At 39.3% G+C, this 23,084-nt stretch overlaps 1 protein-coding gene across 2 annotated transcripts in view; it reads right to left on the reverse strand.

Annotated features, from left to right (window-relative positions):
• Positions 1-11,129: 11,129 nt before the first annotated feature.
• LOC121526494 (nardilysin-like) overlaps positions 11,130-23,084 on the reverse strand; it is a 40,676-nt gene continuing 28,721 nt past the window's right edge. The window contains exons 19-32 of one of the 2 annotated variants that reach the window (XM_041813137.1): positions 21,824-21,943; positions 21,634-21,685; positions 21,058-21,208; positions 17,186-17,313; positions 16,850-17,012; positions 16,654-16,685; positions 16,325-16,463; positions 16,160-16,207; positions 16,018-16,070; positions 13,545-13,628; positions 13,216-13,306; positions 12,885-13,001; positions 12,055-12,144; positions 11,130-11,969 (exon numbers count right to left, since the gene is read on the reverse strand). In XM_041813137.1, the coding sequence (XP_041669071.1) occupies positions 11,751-11,969; positions 12,055-12,144; positions 12,885-13,001; positions 13,216-13,306; positions 13,545-13,628; positions 16,018-16,070; positions 16,160-16,207; positions 16,325-16,463; positions 16,654-16,685; positions 16,850-17,012; positions 17,186-17,313; positions 21,058-21,208; positions 21,634-21,685; positions 21,824-21,943 (1,487 nt within the window). In that variant the 3' untranslated portion in view covers positions 11,130-11,750. Of the gene's footprint in view, positions 11,970-12,054; positions 12,145-12,330; positions 12,598-12,884; positions 13,002-13,215; positions 13,307-13,544; positions 13,629-16,017; positions 16,071-16,159; positions 16,208-16,324; positions 16,464-16,653; positions 16,686-16,849; positions 17,013-17,185; positions 17,314-21,057; positions 21,209-21,633; positions 21,686-21,823; positions 21,944-23,084 lie in introns of those variants that run through there. The other variant, XM_041813138.1, reaches the window with a different exon arrangement.

A 23,084-nucleotide genomic window follows, 5' to 3' on the forward strand; every position in this document is an offset into this window, starting at 1 on the left:
CTCCCTAAGATAGCTACTTGTCAAATCTGTCAGATGTTTGTCAATTCTGTTAGAGGCACCTCAACCCCATCTGATGTTTGTCAACTCTGTCAGATGTTTTCCAATTCTGTCAGATGTTTTCCAACTCTGTCTGATGTTTGTCAACTCTGTCAGATGTTTTCCAACTCTGTCTGATGTTTGTCAACTCTGTCAGATGTTTTCCAATTCTGTCAGATGTTTGTCAACTCTGTCAGATGTTTTCCAACTCTGTCTGATGTTTGTCAACTCTGTCTAATGTTTGTCAAATCTGTCTAATGTTTGTCAACTTTGTCTGATGTTTGTCAACTCTGTCAGATGTTTTCCAATTCTGTCAGATGTTTGTCAACTCTGTCAGATGTTTGTCAACTCTGTCTGATGTTTGTCAACTCTGTCAGATGTTTGTCAACTCTGTCAGATGTTTTCCAACTCTGTCTGATGTTTGTCAACTCTGTCAGATGTTTGTCAACTCTGTCTGATGTTTTCTAACTCTGTCTGATGTTTGTCAACTCTGTCAGATGTTTGTCAACTCTGTCAGATGTTTTCCAACTCTGTCTGATGTTTGTCAACTCTGTCAGATGTTTGTCAACTCTGTCAGATGTTTTCCAACTCTGTCTGATGTTTGTCAACTCTGTCTGATGTTTGTCAACTCTGTCAGATGTTTTCCAACTCTGTCTGATGTTTGTCAACTCTGTCAGATGTTTTCCAATTCTGTCAGATGTTTGTCAACTCTGTCAGATGTTTTCCAACTCTGTCTGATGTTTGTCAACTCTGTCTAATGTTTGTCAAATCTGTCTAATGTTTGTCAACTTTGTCTGATGTTTGTCAACTCTGTCAGATGTTTTCCAATTCTGTCAGATGTTTGTCAACTCTGTCAGATGTTTGTCAACTCCGTCTGATGTTTGTCAACTCTGTCAGATGTTTGTCAACTCTGTCAGATGTTTTCCAACTCTGTCTGATGTTTGTCAACTCTGTCAGATGTTTGTCAACTCTGTCTGATGTTTTCTAACTCTGTCTGATGTTTGTCAACTCTGTCAGATGTTTGTCAACTCTGTCAGATGTTTTCCAACTCTGTCTGATGTTTGTCAACTCTGTCAGATGTTTGTCAACTCTGTCAGATGTTTTCCAACTCTGTCTGATGTTTGTCAACTCTGTCAGATGTTTTCCAACTCTGTCTGATGTTTGTCAACTCTGTCAGATGTTTTCCAACTCTGTCAGATGTTTGTCAACTCTGTCAGATGTTTTCTAACTCTGTCTGATGTTTGTCAACTCTGTCTAATGTCTGTCAACTCTGTCAGATGTTTTCCAATTCTGTCAGATGTTTGTCAACTCTGTCTGATGTTTGTCAACTCTGTCAGATGTTTGTCAACTCTGTCTGATGTTTTCTAACTCTGTCTGATGTTTGTCAACTCTGTCAGATGTTTGTCAACTCTGTCAGATGTTTTCCAACTCTGTCTGATGTTTGTCAACTCTGTCAGATGTTTTCCAATTCTGTCAGATGTTTGTCAACTCTGTCAGATGTTTGTCAACTCTGTCTGATGTTTGTCAACTCTGTCAGATGTTTGTCAACTCTGTCAGATGTTTGTCCAACTCTGTCAGATGTTTGTCAACTCTGTCAGATGTTTGTCAACTCTGTCTGATGTTTTCTAACTCTGTCTGATGTTTGTCAACTCTGTCAGATGTTTGTCAACTCTGTCAGATGTTTTCCAACTCTGTCTGATGTTTGTCAACTCTGTCAGATGTTTGTCAACTCTGTCAGATGTTTTCCAACTCTGTCTGATGTTTTCCAACTCTGTCTGATGTTTGTCAACTCTGTCTGATGTTTGTCAACTCTGTCAGATGTTTTCCAACTATGCCTGATGTTTGTCAACTCTGTCTGATGTTTGTCAACTCTGTCAGATGTTTTCCAACTCTGTCTGATGTTTGTCAACTCTGTCAGATGTTTTCCAACTCTGTCTGATGTTTGTCAACTCTGTCAGATGTTTTCCAACTCTGTCAGATGTTTGTCAACTCTGTCAGATGTTTTCTAACTCTGTCTGATGTTTGTCAACTCTGTCTAATGTTTGTCAACTCTGTCAGATGTTTTCCAATTCTGTCAGATGTTTGTCAACTCTGTCAGATGTTTTCCAATTCTGTCAGATGTTTGTCAACTCTGTCAGATGTTTGTCAACTCTGTCTGATGTTTGTCAACTCTGTCAGATGTTTGTCAACTCTGTCAGATGTTTTCTAACTCTGTCTGATGTTTGTCAACTCTGTCAGATGTTTGTCAACTCTGTCAGATGTTTTCCAACTCTGTCTGATGTTTGTCAACTCTGACTGATGTTTTTCAACTCTGTCTGATGTTTTTCAACTCTGTCAGATGTTTTCCAACTCTGTCTAATGTTTGTCAACTCTGTCAGAGGCTTCTCAACTCTGTCAGATGTTTGTCAGCTCCATCAGATGTTTTCCAACTCTGTCAGATGTTTGTCAACTCTATCAGATGTTTCTCAACTCTGTCAGATGTTTGTCAACTGTCAGATTTTTTTTTTGTTTTCTTACAAAAATGCATCATGGTATTTGATTTTGTTGTGCCTAATTGTTAATATACCGGCCAATCTATATGTAATAATTAAAGATAAGTTAGAAAATCATAAAATTATGAGATGAGATCCTTCAGATGAGTGAAGAAATAAGTTAAAAAAGTGAAAAATTTATTCCTAAATGTCATCACTGAACCCCAGTGTTAGATAACTGAAAACCTGAAATTCATGTCTGATTGAGTTGGCAAACATCAGGATATGAAAAGTCATAGTTCGGGGAAGAAAATCCACTTCAAATTATTGAATAAAAAGCACAAAGTCAAGTTTAGAACACGTTCTGTCCCTTTTCTCAAGAATCAGGGGGATTTATCCTTCATGTTCTTTCTTGCACGGATCTGATGAGAATATACAGATGGAATAATGTAGGCTGAGAATTAAATTTGACAATTAAAGCCTGCTATATAAGTGTGGGGAACACATTGAATGTTGGACTTGCAATGTGTCATATCTGAGGTCAAAAATTCCCTTTTTTAAGGTTTTCTGGGGGAAAGTAGTCAAGAAAGAACTGCATATGGCATTGAGTATCACTGCTATAAAGCATAAAAAAGGCTATAATACACTTAATGATTTTTTTACAGTCTCTTCTTTCATATTTATAAGGTAACTGCCACTGCTGCTAGGTCATATTAGAATAAACCTTTGACTCGTCAGGTCTTCAGGAATCCCTCTTGGTGATGTTGATGCCCTACAGCATGAAGCTTTGACTTTTTAGCTCTTAAGACCCTCTGGATCATTTGACTTCTGACCTTTGTGAAAGGCTGCGGGGTATTTATATCAACTCCGGACTTGAATGACAGTAAAGCTCTTCATCAATGAATTATTGGGATTTTGACAACTCGCCTCAGGAACAGCAAATATCCTGAGGCTGTTTGATATTTGAAGTCTAAAGTGGAACACTTGTAGAAGTAGGGGATGAAAAATCTGTCAACCAGGAAAATAAAGATTTCACATTAAAGTTTAGGGTAAAGGAATGACTGAGAAAAAAGTTGAAAGCCTCCTTCTTGCTGTTAAACTTGATATTTTAGGTTAAAACACAAAATAAAACAGTTCAGAGAGCTGTTGGTGATGGCAGTCTGCTGTCCATGGTGCTGAAATTCACTTGAAGAAAAGGGACACACTCAGCCAATCATGTCTATATTGGCTCATACATGGGTAAGTATAGGATTATTTCATAAATCTGTCTCAAGTATCCTCATCTTCCAAATTCCCCAAAGCAACTGGAGCTAACCATCTCAAACTACTTCTGCAAACAAGATCCATCTGGACCATAATACCCCAATAATGAGGAGATTTAGCCTGGCTACACTTGTTTAAGTATAATCTTGATCCAGCAAAGTGGCTCATCTCTTCAGCATTTCTCTGCCTCTCTGTGTCTCTGGCTAAGTTAAGCTAGCTTTGTAGCAGGGGGCTGATGAAGGCGGACCAGTGGGAGTTCTAAGATTACTGCTCCAATTGAATAAAGGAGTCGACACATTACAGCGGCTTAGATGATACACCCCACTGAACTGCTTAATTTAAAACCAGCACATTGTTGTACACAGCACACAAGTACACAAACAACACGCTTACAACTGGCCAGCCCTTTTCTTTAACGCCATCTTCTCCTCCTTCTACCTTCCCCTCTCATTTTCTATCTGACACACACAACGCACATGGCCTGTGCACACACACAAAACGGCTCACACAACCACTCAGCATGGCCCCGGTCTCATGACTTGAGTTCATTATTGCCTTGGCAGGGTTTCTCAGATGAAATTAGAATGACAACAGGAATGACACAGAGTGCAGCAGTGGAAAGTTTACACAGGGTGAAGCTGAGCGCGCGTGTGTGAGTGCGCTGAACAAACCTAATCTTCTCTGATTCATGGGCAAGCTTGTCTACATGCATTTGTGCTACATTTCCTCTTCGCGTATGTACCCAGTCTAAGAGATGGAGATGGAGCGCGGAGAAAGAATGGCTTCTGACAGCAGAACACAGCATGAGAGCGGCTCTCCGGGACACAGTCACAAAGCTTTTCTTAGCAGGACCACCAGTTAGTGTTGACAGCAAAGGCCTAGTTCATTTACTGGCGATACTACTTGTGACACAGTTTCATACCCCAAAGGCTGATGTATGACTTCCTGATCCAAAAGAGTGGCAAGACTCTGCTGCTCTCTTTTGCACAAGTAGACAGTGGGGAAAAGCAAATGTCTCATTTATCCTCAGAAGCACAAACAACAGCAGGAGATAAACTGAGCTGCCTATCTTTTTAAAACCTGTTTACTCAAATATTTTGAAATATTACAGAAAGGTTGAGATGTGTGTTAAAATTTTCAGCATTATTTAACATCTTAAACATCTCCCTTCTCCATTTAAGCACCACTGTAGCTTAAAAAACAAATCGTCCAATTCAAAGCCAATAATGATCTTTAAGTCATATCTGTAGCCTTCATCAAGTTTTGTGGTGACTGGGGAAAGTCTCCTAATCTACTCCAGTTAAAGGTGAAAGGAGTCTGCAGACCACAGCTCTCAGATGCCTGATTATGTATAGACGTGTTTTAGAAGAAGTCATGCAAACAGTGGCTTACTTTCGCTTTAGCTAGCTAAAGCTAACAAAGCTACGCTAGCAGTGTAAACATTAAGCCAAGCTACATTCACTTCAACAATGTGAGTTTAAAAAAACATAGCTTATGCTAATCTAGCTACATAGGCACCATAGCTATGTAGCTAACTTGGCTTAGTAAGATATAGCATATCAGTGCAAGCTAAAGTATCTTCGCTAGCTTTAGCTAATGCCACTAAACCAGCTACATTATTAACATTTGGCTATGAACCAATGAATTATTAGCTCATGCTTTAGCAATGTGAGCTTTAGCAAACATAGCTCAAGCTAATGTAACTACTTTCACTTTGCAGCTAAGCTTTAGCATATGCTTACATTTCTTGGTGAGATTTAGCTACTTTAGCTACATAGCTATCTTACATGAATAAAATATGAGTTTACGAGATTTGCAAAATTGGTAAAGTTGTACAGTCTTCAGATATGTTACCTACGTAGCTTATGTAGCTTCATTAGCTTTAGTCTTAGCTATGTTAGAGAGTTTATGGAGGACAAAGTTTTTCCCTGTAAGTAGACTGCTTAATTGGCTTTATTAAACATTTTGTAATCAGGTTCTGAAGGCCAGATTTTTGACTTAACTTTTGGTGCTTAACCCTTAACCTAATCCTTACTTTAACCCTAATTGGAAATTTTTATTCTAAAAGTTTTGGCCTGTAGCATCCGCTAGCAAATGTTAGCATCCGCTAGCTAGCTAATGTGTTAACGGCATCAGATTTCAGTCAAGAAAAAGCCATTTAAGGCAGAATAGGTTAATTTTCTTTGACTTTATAATCTTAACATTAAATGCAAGGTACAGAAATCTAATAATAGCGTTGTTGTACTCAAGAAAGGTCTTGGTCTTGAGGCTGGTCTCAAGACCACATTTTGAATGTCTTTGTCTCGTCTCGGACTCTAGAGCATTTTTACTTGGTCTTGTCCCCGTCACGGACACAGACACCTTGTTGTTATTTGTCAAATTTATTTAAAAGAAAACTAAAATTAAAGAGAGAATGCTCTTCAACTGCTCAACAGTCTTGGTCTTGTCTCAGTCTCGACCCCTAAAAGTCTTGGTCTTGTCTTGGTCTCGGTGCACTTGGTCTCTGGCAGGTCTTGGCCTCAAATAGTGTGGTCTTGAGTACAAAACTAAAAAGTAGCTGTCATATTTCAGTTATAATCGCTTAACATCTGTTTACAACTTGCAGTTACAAAGAAGTACAAGAAGAAAACAGGCGGTTAAAAGGACATCACTCCCTGTATGTGCAAAATAGCAGTGCACAATTTGGGACAATACTGCTGCTGCGATTAAGTGCTCTGTACTGCACTTAAGTGTATTAAAATATACTAACAGAAGTATGCAATTTTGGGACACACTGGGCGTTAAATGCTCATAAGCAAATGTTTCCTGATGGAAATTTGTTAAATGCTATGAAGCAAATGGTAACTGGTGGGCATGGTGTTTAGTGCTTATCATCATATAAACAAGTGGACACTGTTTGCTCGTTAACATGGTGATATAATAAGCAGATGTGAACCAGTGGATATGCTGGTCTTTGCCAATTAGCAAATGTTAGTTATTGGACATGGTATGTAGTAATTTGCTAAATTGAACAAGTGGACATAGTGGTTAATGTCAATCAGCTGTTACTTGAATCGACCTTGAATGCTAACTAAAAAAGACAGAATTTAGTGAACTAGATAGCACCATTATGGCATCTAGTGAGGTTGCAGTATCTGTGATTCCAAACTTCTTCTAAGTGTAAACACACTTTGCACTCTTGTGCACTCTTAATATTAAGTATTTAAATACAGAAGAATGCAATTTTCAACAAATATAAAGTGCTTTCGGGTTGATCAACATCAGTAATCAACATAGCAAACCACTGCCAAACATCAGTAACTACAATTTGTCACTGTGAGTATGTTAGCGTGCCAACTTAATGCTCTAATACCTGCTAGCTTTCATTTGCAATCGCACAATCATCCATAGAATTCCATCTGCAAACAATCAATAATTTATAGAAACAGTTTAAAAAAGGAGACCTTTTGCCATATAGCTAAACAAGAATCAAATCTGAAAAGATAAGGCAGTCAAAATGTCTCGCTGCAATTTTCATTTGAACTATGAAACCTTTTATTGCCAGCGACAGTCAAGAATGTCTGCTAGAATCCTGTAAGGTATGGCAATACAGAGAATATAGTTATCGTAAATCTTGTTACTCTGGTAAAATATAACTTCAGAAAAGATGGACTAAAGTAATGGTAACATCAGATTGAAGGACAGAACTTTCAGGTACGTAAATTGTAGATATTAGGCTGGATGCCAGGGAGTTTAACAATACTGTATGAATCCAGCTCCTCCAAAAGCCGCAGTCTTCTAAAGTGTTTTCAAAATAATCCTGTCCTTTATGACCTTGGAGCTCATGAAATTTAAAGTGCTAAAATGCAGATATAGTTTTTTTCTTTGATGCTGAGTTTGAAATAGATTTAATCCTCTAATAACTACAAGGTTTTTCCTCTTAGGTTTCATAGTCTCTTCTCCCGCTTGATATTCACAGAATATATTTGGTCCACCAGAGCTGCTGTGTCTTTGGCTTAGTGTAATATTAGGCTTGGTATCCAATCCTTAATATCCTGTGCTCCCCACAGAGGAGATTAAGGTTGCTGATTGACCAAGGAGGTAAACTCAGATCAAAACAAACAACAAAATAATTATGTTTGTTATTGCAAAGAATGCACTGTGGGACTGTAGGGGGGCCCATTTGGGTTTAACACACCAGAGTCTGTGAAGAGTGCCATTTTTATCATAAATGACCTTAACACCACCAGTAAGATTTTTACATCTCTTCAGCTGACTTCCTTTTTGTACCACATTTAAGTTTAAAGAGTCAATTTCTCCACTTTTAATATTTGATGAACTTGCAAGCCAACTCTCAGTAGCTTTTGTGAATGGTTTCTTATTTTGATCGATCTTTTTCACAGGAGACAGTCTGACGTAGAAAAAGAAAAGCACAGTTCAAATGAGAGAGGTCTGGCTGCAGACTGTACTCTCTGACAGCCACTCTCACAGACGGATCATCTGAAACACTGTATATTTCAGAAAGAAAGTGCCATACTTTGACGGTACAACGTACATCCAGTTTTAGATTTGTTTTTAATTCAACTTAATTCGTAAGCAAACTCGGGCTGTTAAATTCCTGAAATAACATCAGTGCAACATAACAGTCTAATAACATTTCATTAAAAAACACAGAAAAAGGTCAGAGGTCTAATCCACAATAAAACTAGCCCATGCATAGACATGTTTCAGCCTTGATAGATTTACCTAAAGCTAACATAGCTATGCTAGCTATGTTATTAACATTACTGCATTACTGCAATGTAGCTAAGTTAGCTTTAGTAACGTGAGCTTTAGCAAATATAGCTAAAGCTTACATATCTACGTAGCTTATGTTGCTGCTTTGTGATTTCAGCTTCAGCAACATAGCTATGTTAGCTACGTAGGTTATGCAGCGATATAGATAACAGAGCTACATAGCTGTGTAAGAATGTTTTTTTTATGGAGGATAAGCTTTTTTGATGTAAACTGACTGTTCACATGGCTTTATTAAACTTATTTTAATCAGGTTTTGTAGGTCAGGTTTTTAACCTCTCATTTGTGGTATCCTAATTGTTACCTTTACCTTAACCCTAATGAAAGCTTAATATGAATAAATTTAAAAAATGTAAGCATTTTTTTGCCCCGAGATATATGGCAGTCTGGCTTTTATTTCGAGTTTTTATGCAAACTGCAAGTAGGCCTTTATATGTTTTGCACTGAGGAGAGGCTCCCATTTAGCCACTCTGCCATAAACAGGATCTCTGGAGCTCAGAGTGACCATCAGGTTCTTGGTCAACCCTCTTACATAGGCTCTCCTTCCCTGACTGCTCAGTTTTGCTGGATGACAGTCTCTTGGATTCGTCCTGGTTGTGCCAAACTTGAGAATTTGAGAATTATGGAGATTACTGTGCTCTTGGGAACCTTTAGTGCAGCAGAACTTTTTTGTAGCCTTCCCCAGATCACCAGCAAGCTGTAATCATCAAGAATAAAATTAGGGCTGTTAAAAGATTAAACATTTTAAAAGCAATTAATCTCAGAATGTCTGTAGTTTATCCTGATTAATTGTACCTTTTTTTCCAAAAAAATTCCACTCTCTTGCATTCAAAATTGTTTTTGTATCATTTTGTTTTTTCCTACGGTCTTAAACTAAGGATAATGAATTCCTGTTTGGATATAGACATGCTTTTATAGGTAGATCTAAGATTATGACATGAACTTGAAGAAAAAAAGAACTTGTTATGGACTTAACAGGAAATAAAGGAACAGAAAAAAGTAAATGTTTGGTAACACAAGATTTAGGTGGATTTTTGCTTTTCCACTGAGCTGTCATTGAGGTTTTTTTTTTTTTTAATGAAATGAGACATTAAAGGGGACATAGTTTACTCTTTTAAGACAAGTTTATATTGTTCTCAGAGGTCCCCAAAACATCCCTGTGAAGTTTATTGCTGAAAAAACACTCCAGTATAGGATTTTTTGCATGCCCAAAAACCTCTGTTTCAGCCCTTCTCAGAATAAGCCATTTCTGTGTCTGTGGCAATTACCTGTCTGACTCTGCCCCTGACCACACCCCTCTCAGGAAATGGATGCAACACTCATGATATCATAGACCCTTTTTTTTCCCCAAAGTTTAGACTAAGTAGCTTACATAGTGAATGTAGCTTTGTCAGCTAATAAAGCTTAAGAACAATTAGTGCACTAATTGTGGAACATAGTTAATCATGATAAAGCTTAACAGCCCTGAAAAAACAAAATAATGTCTTGAAATTTTTTTGGTGCACCGGTACATCAGGATGTTATGAGTTGAGATATCTCCACTTTTGATATTATTGCTGTCATTAAAAAAAACACAGCAATAAATTCCTTTGGTCAAAATGTTTGTTTATAGAATTAACACAGCAACAATGCCAGGTGCAAAAAATGGGGAGTATAAACTGTCAAGCATAAATTTAATCTTTTTCCTGTGTTTTGACTGAACCTCGGGCCACAGTGGACCCCCTGGCTATATTTTGTACACCTCTGGTTTAATTGAATACCGTTAAAAGGTTGATGTGTCAGAGTTTTCGTACCTGCAGAGGCTTGATATGGACTGATTCCTTATGGATGAACTGGAACGCACTCCAAAACCAGACTCGCGCCTTTGTACTCTTGCAGTTGAGTGACAACTCACAGCCAAACACCAAAATCTTGTAAAATATCCTCCCCATGCGATCAGATTTACAGCAGATGTCACATTTTGTCGTCCACACTCATTAGGTCACTTCCTGCACACGCAAAGCTTGGATTTTGTGTTTAGAAAAGCTGTTTTACCACCAGCTGTATGGGTTATGATTTTGTGTGAGGCTACTGTAGGTGAAGACTTTGCCGGAGAAAGAGGCTTCCCTGTGGGCATATTAGTCAATTCTGTTAACATGCTCTGCTGTGCTGGGCTCAGGATTAGTTTTTAATTACACTCAATAGTGCAGAGTGTCACCAGCCACAAGCCTGACACAATATCTCCCCCGCAACAACCTTTTCCCCGAGGAGGAGGTGGAAGAGAGCATGTGATTGATGTACAATTTACACACAAATTAAACTTGTGTAAATTAAACAGCTGATGGCATACTGAGGACCTGCTGTTCCTCACAGTGGATACTACAAAGTCCTTTTTGAATGTATTGTTAACTGCAAATTTGTCACTTGAAGTGTGATTTAGAGCAGAAGGAAATGTCAAAGTATTTTAAATGTAAATGCCTTTTACCTTTGGGACAACCTGGCAAAGAAAATGTACAAAAAATTCAATTTTAGAGTTACATTCGAAAAGGTTAAGTGTAAAATAGCTGTGATGAGGTGTTTTCTGTAGTCAGTATATTGCACCATCAATCCACTCATCACACCTTGATTTATTTCTTTGCACACTTTTCTACCATGTCATAATTCAGCTCAGCTAATGCAACAGTGAGTGCACATAAGAGCTTGCAATCCAGCACACAATCACTCAAATACACACTTCCAGAGTTCAAAGGATCTAGTATTTTTTGCAGTTTTCACAGTTGGTTTGTGTTTTTAAATTGTATTAGGCTCACTGTGGGCTCCAACATAAACCCTGGAATATACAGGGATTTGGTTTTGTAATAACATCAGGGCTAGAGAGCCAAATAATGAGAATTTGATCCAGTGATCTTCACTCAGTATGGGATAGAGAAATACAGTGTTTTCACACTTGCAGTGTCTGAGGATAGAAAATAATTATGTAGGAGAAAGCAGAATAGATTATCACGTTAAGAAAACTCTATTATCACCTCTAGGAGTTTTCTACACACAGTTTGGGTAAAATCTACAGCTGAGGCTCCTGAGAGAGAATTCAAGTCCACAGAGGAGCCAAAACTGTTTCAACCTTCCTTCACCTTCACATTTTAAGTGCCTGCATCTCTAATGTGACAGAGTCCCCTTAGCAGGAGGCACAGCGCAGCCATCTATCTGTGTCACAGTCTGAGCAGGAGGTCATTCGAGTATCTTATGATACGGGAAGAGTGGCAGGTCTTTAATGAAAGCTTGAATGTCCATGATGGCCACAGAGCCCGCCATCTTTGGTGAGGCAGGAAGGAAGGTGAGCTTTGACACCTCACCATATGCAGAGCTGCTTAAATCTTCCTCTTTTCCCTCGTCTCCTTTTTTACCACCAGGTTCCTCGTCATTCTCCTCAGCACCATAGCCCACCACCTTCAAGGGGATAGCAATGCATTAGGTAAAAAAGTTAAAATAACAGTTGATCTCTGTGTCACAGATGCATAAAATCACTGCTTACATGCACGCTGAGTTTGCGGCTGTTTTGTCCTCGATGCTCTTTGAACCAGAAGACCAACTCGTCCCGGGTCATCTGCCTAAGAGCAACAATCTAAACACAGAAACACTCGTCAAAACTCTGGGAGGCCTGCTAATGTCAGAAAGTCAATGTTTCAGTCGGTGGAGCAAGCAAGAAACCAATAATCATCTTAATAATAAATTTAATGAATGATTACTTTTTGATTAAATAAATTAATAAAGTCTCTTTTCATTAATCATCACAATAATTGTGATAAATAAAAGTTTATTTATACAAGCTTAAGCTAACCAAGTGGTACTCAAAACTGCTTAATAGTTCTCTGGGAAACCAAAATACTTTTACATGTCACATTTAAAAGTCGCCAGAGCTTCCACGATCTCCAAAACTTTGTAACTTGATTGTTGTTGCCACTTGGAGCATCCACCATTTTCACGCTGTTAGATCAAGCCAGCAAGTCGGCCATGCTTACTCCCTGCATCCATCCCTGGACTTTGTTATTTTTTCAACAGATTTTTCCCCATGCCCCTGGTAAAACACAAGGACATCCAGAGCATGACTGGGGGTTGTGTCAATCCTCCTTCCCACCCAATGGTGCCCTCAGGTGGCTTACTCGCCACATCTACTTCAGCCTTTATTCTTGGTGCAAAAATGTCTTTAAGTTCTGCACAGAACTCTACTAAGACAAGCTGCAACCTTACATTTTAGGATAATAAATTTCCAAGAAATGAACAGATGCTCTGAATAAACTGTAGGAGGATGTATGCCCCGTCTCACTGGCTGTGTATGTGCCAATGCTGGTGTGTTGCTCTCACCTCTTTGTTGAGCCTATCAAACACATACTGCTGGGTCAACACTTCAGCCCAGTTCCTGTCCACCTCCTCTCCCAGGTGTGTGTCCTCACACTCCTTCAGCTTCACTAAAGCAGTCACCTGCATGAACAAAAACACACACATGTACAAAGCAGACCTGAGTGTCTCATGTGGATAAGTACTGTGTTATTCAACTGTCAAACTAACCTGAGGAGCAACTTTGACATTTCCAAAAGTTTTTGGGTTATGTAAAATTTGCTGGAACTTTTTTTTTTCCCATAACATTGAGAGAACTCACAAATACACAAACTAAAACACACACACAGACACAGACCTGAGTATTAAAGGCGTCCTCAGTCAGCGAATCGAGCTTCTCCCCAAATGAAGCCAAGAACTCTTCAATCTTTAACTCCACCAGCTCGGTACTGAGAGGGAAAAGTTCAGGAGAGGTAAGAGATATATTATATGCTGTGGGCTGTATTTGATTCTTTTAGTCATTTATCAGCTCCGCTCGCTTCTCTTCGCAGGGCCACACAGATAAATCGAGCTTTGGTTTGGGTGAGCAGAAAGATATATTATACCTTGGTTTTGGGAAAGCGGTTAAGATAAATCGGATCTTGCTTTTGGGGAAGATGAAAGGTTAAGATTATGTTGCAGACTCACTTGAACTTGGTGGCCTGTGTTTCCACAGTGACAGAGAACCCGAGTACGCCCGAGGTGTTCCTGCAGGTGGGGTAGACATGGTACCTGCAGAGGGCGACGTGAAAAAACATAGGAGAGGACGAGAGATGTTGAGAGGCACAGAAACAGAGACAAAGAGGAAAAAATCTGTCTTTAACTTTAAATATCATGCATAATGAGCCCGGAAATGTTTTTAATTGTGTTTGAATGTGCAGCAGATAACAGAAGACAATGTGTTTACAGCAGATACATGTGAATAGTCCCACTGTTGATGGAAAAGGCAAGCAAAGAATTAAAATGACTAGATTTGGATAAATCCCTCAGATCAGCACAGACATGTTGTTCTGGAAATTAGAGTCATGATAATGAGAGATGTTGGCAGAAACAGAGAGATTTCCATCCAGTGATTTACAAAAAAAAACTGTAATTTGAAAAAAGAAAAAGGAAAGCTTTGAGTTTGTTGAGTCAGCAAATTGGTTTTGGTTGCTGATTTTCAATGGTGCTTGTTTTTGACATATCTGCAGAAAGTTTTTGAATATTTAAAGCTGAGAAAATTTTAAAAGTACTTTTGTTTTGTCAAAAAATATCTCCCAGTTTTTTTCATGGGAAACTTTATCATCAACAAAAAATAAACAAGTGTTAAAAAAGGAAAATGTCCAAGACTGGCTGCGGACCACAGATTTCAGGCAACTACTGTGAGACGCCTCCTCTGTCAGGACAGAAACAAAGGCTAAAACTTTCAAAATAAAAGCATATAAAAATTGGTTGGGGAAAGGGTTACCTGACCTTCAAAACCCAATTACAAGAAATTTAATAAAGCAGAGTAAACAGTCTGCCTATAAGAAAAAAACTTGTCCTCCAAAAAAAAAAAACTAACACTGCTAATTTAGCTAAGGCTAATCAATTCAAATCAAATCAAATCAACTCAACTTTATTTGTATAGCACATTTCATACAGGCGTAAACTCAATGTGCTTTACAGAAGATTAAAAACAAACAGAAAAAGCAATCAGCAATCAGGCTAAAGCGAACAAAGCTACATTTGCTACACAGATAACATAGCTGAAGACTCTACACCTTGTAAGGTTTTGCAAATCTCATAAGCCCAGACTTTATTCACATAAATAGCTATGTAGCTAAGGCTGAAGAAGCGGTGTTAGCTTATGCTAAATTTGCTAAAGCTAACTAAGCTCTGTCAGCTATGTGGCTATATTAACTAAGTAGCTAACATAGCTACATTAGCATTAGTTATGTTTACTAAAGTTCACATTGCTAAAGGACACGTAGCTACACTGGCTTAAATAGTTAACTGTGTAACAACATTAGCATTAGGGAAGGACAATACTGGATGCTTGTGATCTTCAGGTCCCCCTGCATGGGCTCTGGAACACTTCCAGAAATCATTGTCTGTCAACACAGTTGATCGTGCCATCCATAAATGCAAATTTAAGCTCTATCATGCAAAGAAGAACCATAATGTGAGCACAGTCCAGAAACACTGCCACCCTCTCTGGGCCAAAGCTCATTTAAAATGGACTGAGGCAAAATGGAAAACTGTTCTGTGGTCAGACAAATCAAAATTTGAAATTCTATTTGGAAACCACGGACGCCATATCCTGTGGACTAAAGAGGAGAGGGACCATTCAGCCTCGATTCAGTGCACAGTTGAAAAGCCTGCATCTCTGATGTTATGAGGGTGTATTAGCATCTATGGCATGGGCAGCTTACACATCTGGAAAGGCACTATCATTGCTGAAAAGTAGATAGAGGTTCTAGGGCAACATGCTCCCATCCAGACGACGTCTCTTTCAGGGAAGGCCTTGCATATTTCAGCAAGAGAATGCTAAACCACATACTGCATCAGTCACAACAGCATGGCTTCAGAGTAGAGGAGTCCAGGTGCTGAACTGACCTGCCTGCAGATAAACCTTTCACCAATAGAAAACATTTGGAGCATCATAAAATTTAACATCTGGCAGAGAAGACAGAATATTGTTGAGCAGATAGAATCCTACAACAGACAAAAATGGGACAACATTCCACTCTCATAACTCCAGCGATTGGTCTCTTCACTTCCCAGACGTGAACAGACTGTTGTTACAAGAAGAGCGAATGCTACACAATAGTAAACATGGCCCTGTCCCTACTTTTTTGAGATGTGTTGCTGCAGTCAAATTCAAATGAGATAATATTTTCATGAAATGGTTAAATGTCTCAATTTCTTTATGTTTAACTGTGAATAAAACATGGGTTTATGAGATTTGCAAACCATTGCATTGTTTTTAATTTACATTTTACACAGAGCCCCAACTTGGAATTGGATTTGTACATGTGCAGATACATTAGGAAAATGACCAGGGCAATCTTGAATCTTCCCTTTAAACTCATAATGAATAGTAACTGATTCATGCTTTTTTGGCCAAAATGTAACAAACAGCCTTTTTGGATTAGCATACCCCAGAGTCTCTTTGGTCCTTAGAAAGTCAAAGCAAGGTTCCTCCATGTGCATCTAGAAAACATCAATGACTCAGTCAAGACAGAAAGATAGGCAGAATAAGAGGAGGAAATTTATGATGGAAAAAGGAAAGAAGCACTCACCACCAACAGCTCCATCATTGTGTGCTCCTTCAACGACTTTGGCCCAGACTTGGAAAGAAAAAAAGAAAACATAGAGAGAACATCTTGAATTGAATAGGCCACCTAAAATAAAATATGTTCTATTTTTAGCATGGAAGAGTTGATGTATTGCAGATGTGCTTGTACCTGGTAGTACACAGTGACCTCGGAGTTGGCGTCTCCTTTATTGAGTGATTTGACCTTACAGATGTGGCTCTTAGGAGGAAGTTCCACCACTCTGAACATCACTGGCACCTCTGATGGCAGCTTGGAGAACTGCAACTTTCTGCCGGGGGGGGGGGGGTGAAAAAAGGCAAGTTTGAAATGAGAGGATAAAGAATAAAAGCATAAATCAAAAGGGTAAAGGGGGCATCATGGATTGAACTGAGGCCAATGCAAATTACTGTGCATGGAGGCAAAGGATCCTTTTGATTATACAGTGCTGGTGTTTCATTAGAGAGTTCATTCAGACTTACTCAGTGACATACTGAAGGAACTGTTGTGACTCCTGTGGAGAAATTACAATACAGGTTAATGAAGAGGTTGGGATCACACACAGGGATCAAACAGACATGATACTCAGACTCAGTTGATGCAAACAGACACATAGGCACTCGTTGACTAATCAGATTATCTTATTGTTAATTAATCCTCTTGTCTGTGCTCACTCACAGCACAGCTGAAGTTGCCCTGCACCAGACCCTCGGCGTATAGCTCAGCCCTGAAACTCCGGCTGAACTCCATCAGATCACTGCTGCTCAGCCCAGCCGTCAGAGCCTGATACTTCTCCACCATGGACCAGCGGGAGTGCTCCAGGATCAGCAAACGCACGTCCCTGAGGCGATGGAGCACAGAGAGAGAGAGAAAGGAGGAAGAGAAAACAGATGACAAAAAAGGCAGGTTTGTCGCACATTTCACCACTAGAAGGCATCACAGACTTGAAGATAAGCCAACAAAGGAAATGTCAGAGACAAAAAAAAAGAAAAGTAGAGAGGGTAAACAACTCACTTGCCGAGTTTCTCAGGTTTAATGAGGATGTTGAAGTAGGTTTTCTTGAGCTGCTCGGCAAACATGCTGAAGACGCCAGGGGAGGCAGAGAAATCAGCCAGGTGGTCAATGATGAGGTGGAACAGCAGCTGAAGAAGGAAAGACAAAGAGAGAGAGAGAAGATGAAGAATCACATTCATTATCACACATGAAAACAACAGTAACACATCTGTGTGCTGAAAATAATTACATAAGTATGCATGTGTGACATTTGAGTTTCTCTAGCTTGGACATTTTTACACTGATGTGCTGTTAAATGAGTTTTAGAAGCAAAATAGCGAGAGAAGTTGTGCATAACAAATTTCTAGTTTGGTATCCTTGTGCTTTTTGTTTGCTGAGACTTCATGAGAAAATTGTCTCAGCTTCTAAGGGCCAGCAGAAGGTTTAATTACCTTTAAGGCAAGACCAGGTCGGCTGTTTTCTTCTTCAATGTTTCATTTTGGGTAGTTAACAGCTTTTATTTTGTTAACCCAGCAAACCAGCTACATACACAAGTAATTACACAACAATTAACCCTTTACCCCACACCAGGGATTTGCAGTCCATCCTGCTGAAGTCTGCATTAACTACAAATGCATTTACAAAATCAATATTCTTATCTGGGTCTTAAAGGGAACTACAAGTCTATTTCCTAAAATGTCATACTGTTTATTTAATTCTTTATTGAATACAAGACAGCCAATAAGAGGTTGTTGCATATGTAATAGTGAATTCCACCACTGAAAATGTACAGTATCCCTATAATAGGCAACCTGCACTGGTCTTTTGAAACCATTCCTAATATGTATTTTTCTAAATCTCCATATATCAGTGATGGCTGCAGTTGTACTGAACTTTTTGAGCTGGAATGGAAAAGGAACTTCTGAATGCAGATTTTTAAAAATGTATATGCTTAATTAATCCCTCGAGGGAAAATTCCTCTTCCCTCTGTTACTGTGAAACATGCTCCACTCACACATAGGCCAATATGCTAGGGGTCTGAAATGCAACACATGCACCAACAGGAACTCGAGAGGAATACCAGAGTAAGGGAGTAGAGCCCCATGCAGTTGTGGGTTCTGTGCCTTGCTCAAGAGCACCATCTTGGCAATGTTCAGGAAGCAAACTGGCACCTCTTAAGCAACAGGCCCCAAATACCATGCTTTGTTGTTATCTAGACTTAAACGTACAGTGTGTAGAATTACACCACCAGGGGGCTCTCAATCAAAACAATAACAATACTAGTATAACAAGTGCAGACCAGTGCTGCTCACCTTGGCAGCACTTGGCTGTTAACTTCTTGTTTTGAATTGAGGACTCAAAACAAATTCATGAATTAAAACAAAATATTGTTTTTCTGTTTAGTAAACATCACAGTTATTATAGTTAACTAAAAAAAACTCATAAAAAAATCATTTTCATCATCAAAAATTAAAGTCATCATCACAAAATGAAAACTGAGCTTTACAAAAAACAAACAAAAACGAACTAAAATGTAATTTTGTGTTTACAAAACTAAATAAAATGACATAAAATTAAAGAAAAATATCCTTAGTTTTAGTCTCTGACAACAGCAGACTGACTGACATGTACAGCCAAGCCTGGAGAGTAAAATGGTCTGATTTATTTGAAGAGTACTTCACAGAATAGTAAATTTTAGGTCTTCGGTTGCATTCAGATATCAAATTTGAATAAATAAAATGAAAAGTGAAAAGTAGTCTGTTTGAATGTTTTTTTTAAATAACATAGCAGGAAATATGATGTGATCTGACCTGGAACATTTTTTATCATTTAGCTGCTAGTTTTGTTTGCTGGCAACGCTGTTTATGTGTCAATGAGAGAGATGGCGAGAGCAGTTTTGTAGCTATTTGAAGTATGAAAACGTGACAATATATATGACTTCAACCTCTCTGTGTTTGACTTTTCAAAAGAAACTCCAGTGACATTTGTCAGAGTCCCTCCTGACTTCACTCTTACAGCGTTTGCACATAAATCATGGGTGATGGTTGTTAGTAGGTCTGTGCTAAAAAATTAATACAGCAATATATCATCACATGCACCTTGCTGATACACGTATTAATACAGATTTTACAGATTCCTTGCTGAGATGCTGACGCAGTTTTTAAATATATATACCCCATGGTGAAGTTAGCAGATGGTGGCAGCTGTAAATCAGCATGCAGGCTAGTGCAATAAACAAGGTAAAACACAGAAGAAACCCAGATTGTCATCCCCACTCCACACCAGGCTTATTAGCAGTTAGCAACAGCAGCTAGGCTGCCCAGTGTCCACCAAACCAGCACTGAATGTTGCTGAAAACTTCCATTGACTTCTGATCAGAATACCATGAGAAGCACTTAATGCTTTAGTTGTAAAGACATGAGCCAACAGTGACGCAGATGAAAACGGCTTCAGGCAGCAGCTTAACACTGTTTGTAAGGACTTAGGCTGGGATTTGGAGGGTCGCTTGTTCAAGACCCAGTCAGCCTATATCTGGACCTTGGCCCAGTAGCTGGAGAGGTCAAAGTGCCCTTGAGCAAGGGAGCTCCTGGCAGCTCTTCAGCAAGAGCAGCAAGGTCATCACTCTGACATCTCTCCTTTAGTGTGTGTCCATGGGGATCCTCAGCCAATGTGTGTGTAATATGTTCAACAACGCAGTGTAAACTGTGAATTTCCCTTCAGGGATTAATAAAGTATGTCCTCTACTTCTAAGACACAGAGCACAATGTTATTTGTCAAAAACATCTATAACCTGATGCATCTTCGTCCAACATTTTCAGTCTGCTTTTGAAACGACTCAAAGGAGACCAGCTCTCCCAGGCACAAAGTCTCCTGTATTAGATTCCAGGCTGCAGGAGCAGCATACTTGAAAATCTTTTTACCCATTTCAAGATGGACTTTGGGAACAGAGAGCAAACATATGTATTACTGTGTTTGTGTTTATTAATAGCTAAGTGTTTATAAATAGATGATGTCAATGTTTATTAGATCAAGTTTTTTTTTCACAAAACAAATCGTGATACGTATCGTATCGTGAGAGAAAATACACAGCTCTAGTTTTGAATTTTAAACAAATCAGTCGCACAGTGTGAGCTGAATTTCCACCAGCGTATGCCCGGCATTAATGGGCTCTGCTGGACAAACTACACGATGACATTAATCCTTCATCACACCCAACATTAGAGGTTTCCCCACCGTAGCTTTGCCGTCTTTCACCTTGCAACTTACATACTGATACCGCGACGGTGTCATATTTCGTGTCCCCCGCCCGTCAGCTCACAGCGCATTTCAGCTTTGTGGGAATGTGAGCGGCTTGGCACAGTGGGAGCTCTACATCTACACACAGTAAGACATGCACACACCTTACATTAACCCCCCCCCACAGATCCTGCCTATGTTACCACCTCTGAAGACAGCACAGAGGGGGAGTCATTTCGTCCCCCGCATTAAGTCTCCACAACGCTCACAGTGAAGGCAAAATGTCACAGGGATGTAAATAGCAGTGTGAGCTAGGCTATTAAAAAAGTTCTCATTTCATTATAAAAATACCAGCCAACAGAATAAAAGGGCAGCACTAATTATGACTGTCAAGAATGATGAGCTCTAAAGCGACCATAAATGACTTGTAAGCTTTTACAAAGATGTCATTTACCATTTATGCACAAAGGCAAACTATTTCTATCTAGAAAGTTGCATTAAACTGTTTTAGCTTAAACCGGAGTAAGAAGTACATGTATCCACATACACAGGTGGAAAATAATCCATTCTACCGAAGATATTACAAAGCAATGTGTGGTTTTATGCATCACTGTATCTATTTTTTGTGTATAGTCTCTCAGGGCGAATTCACTCACAGGCAGTTTGTGGTTAAACCCTTTAACCTTGATGACGAGGCCGTGCTCACCAGCCACCAGTTTGTACTCCAGCTGAGCTACTTCGGCCTCGTATGCCGGCTCTGCCAGGTTATGTCCGAGGATGTTGACCAGCAAGTCAAACAAGACCACACTGAAGGGAAGAAAGGACATGGGTAAGGATGGAGAGAGGGAAGAGATGTGGAAAGGAGGAAGGTGACATGAGATAGTTAGAGAGAGGTGGAGGAGAGAGGGTGGGAAGGATGAGATGCAGGGGAAAGAGGAGGATTGGGTGAAAGAAGCAAGGCAGTAAAAGAGACGGGAGAGATAAAAAGTAAGGAGAAGGCAATAAATAAGAGCGAGGAATGCGTATGGAGGAGGATAAGGTGAAAGAGGAAATAGAAGTCGGGAAGGATACAAGGTAAAAAGGGTAAAAAGTGATAAAGAGGGAAAGAGGGTGAAATCACGGAAGCAGGGAGAGAACGACCAGATAAAACGAGTGAGGAATGAGAGAGACAGCAATGTAAATCAGTGTTACAAACACTGTTTGTACAAGGTCATATTTGAGTCTGATCTTACTTCTTAGCAGACTGCTGGATTACAGGAGAGATTATGTGGAATCTGATGTAGGCTGCAGAAGGAAAAAAGGACAAGCAGCGTCAATGTACTCCCTAATGATAGCAAAAGCCTTCCTGGAAACAACTTGCATGCTAAATGATGCACAGACTGTAGGCACAAACAAACAAAAACAAACTCAGACACATTTCACCTTTGGGGATTTTGAACTTGTTGTCCTTCTTGTACCACAGGCAGCCTCTGTCGCTGTCGGCTATTCGGACAGGCAGCTCGGTGTCAGGGCAGTCAGAGGGCTTCAGGGTGAAGTCAGTGGCTGAACAATAAAAAAGGCACATAAACAGTACAGCATGATAATTCTGTTTGGTACCATCTCATAAATCATGTGTGAGCTCAGACAGTTGAATGTGTCCAGTTTGGAATAAACATGCAGGAAGAAGACCAACCCCGGAGCTCGACCAGAGGGGGCTTGCTTGTCAAGTGTGGGTTCAAACTACTGTTGTTGTTCTTGATACCACTACACCATTTTTACTTCAGATAGTGATCTGAAAATGGTAAGTGTGCTAATTTAGGGATTGTTCACAGCTGGATCTCTCTGCCGGGAGAAATTTACAACATCACATCCTTGGATATTTTCAAAACACTCCTTGCCTTTAACTCATCCTATGGAGTCCGTTAAAATCCTATTACCCCTGAAAACATTTCTATCAATCTCCATCTTCTTTATTTATCAATTTGTTCTGTTTCGTCTTTGTTTTCTTGGATCCCTTGAAATGTGCAAAATACATCCTAGCTATCACCAGTATTATTATTCTTACAGTGTCTATAAATGTAATCACCAATTGGATGTTTTACCCTTTAACTGATTTTATAAATCACTCATGGTCAATATAATTTGGTGTTTTTGACCCAAAAAAAGAACTCTTAAAAGTCAACATGAAACTAGATGTCAGTTAAACAAAAACATGTATTTTGAAATAACTGAATGCATAAATATTCACCTCTTTAAAGGGACTGGCCAAATTCAGCAGAGGTCCAACCAATTGGTTCTAGTAATCTCATTATTAGTGAAATGGGGACCTGAGTGCAATGAATGTATTTCAAGGGATTGTAGTGTGAAGATACATAAGGTCCAGGAATCAGTATTCTTGGTAACCATTGCACCATGAAGACAAAAGAACACTCCAAGCAACAGGGGATGGATACAAAAAATATACATTTCCAAGACAATGAACATGCCCTGAGTTCAGTTAAATCCATCATCATGCAATGGAAGGAATATGGCACATGTGTAAATCTGCCTAGATCAGACCGTCCTCACAAACTGAGTGACAGTGCAAGAAGGAGACTTGTAAGAGAGGCTACTAAGACACCTCTGACTACTCTGAAGGAGTTACAAGCTTCAACAGCCGAGATAGGAGAGACTCTGCATAAAACATCTGTTGCCTGGGTTCCTC

Source organism: Cheilinus undulatus, linkage group 18 (assembly GCF_018320785.1).
Source record: "Cheilinus undulatus linkage group 18, ASM1832078v1, whole genome shotgun sequence".
NCBI classification, from domain to species: domain Eukaryota; kingdom Metazoa; phylum Chordata; class Actinopteri; order Labriformes; family Labridae; genus Cheilinus; species Cheilinus undulatus.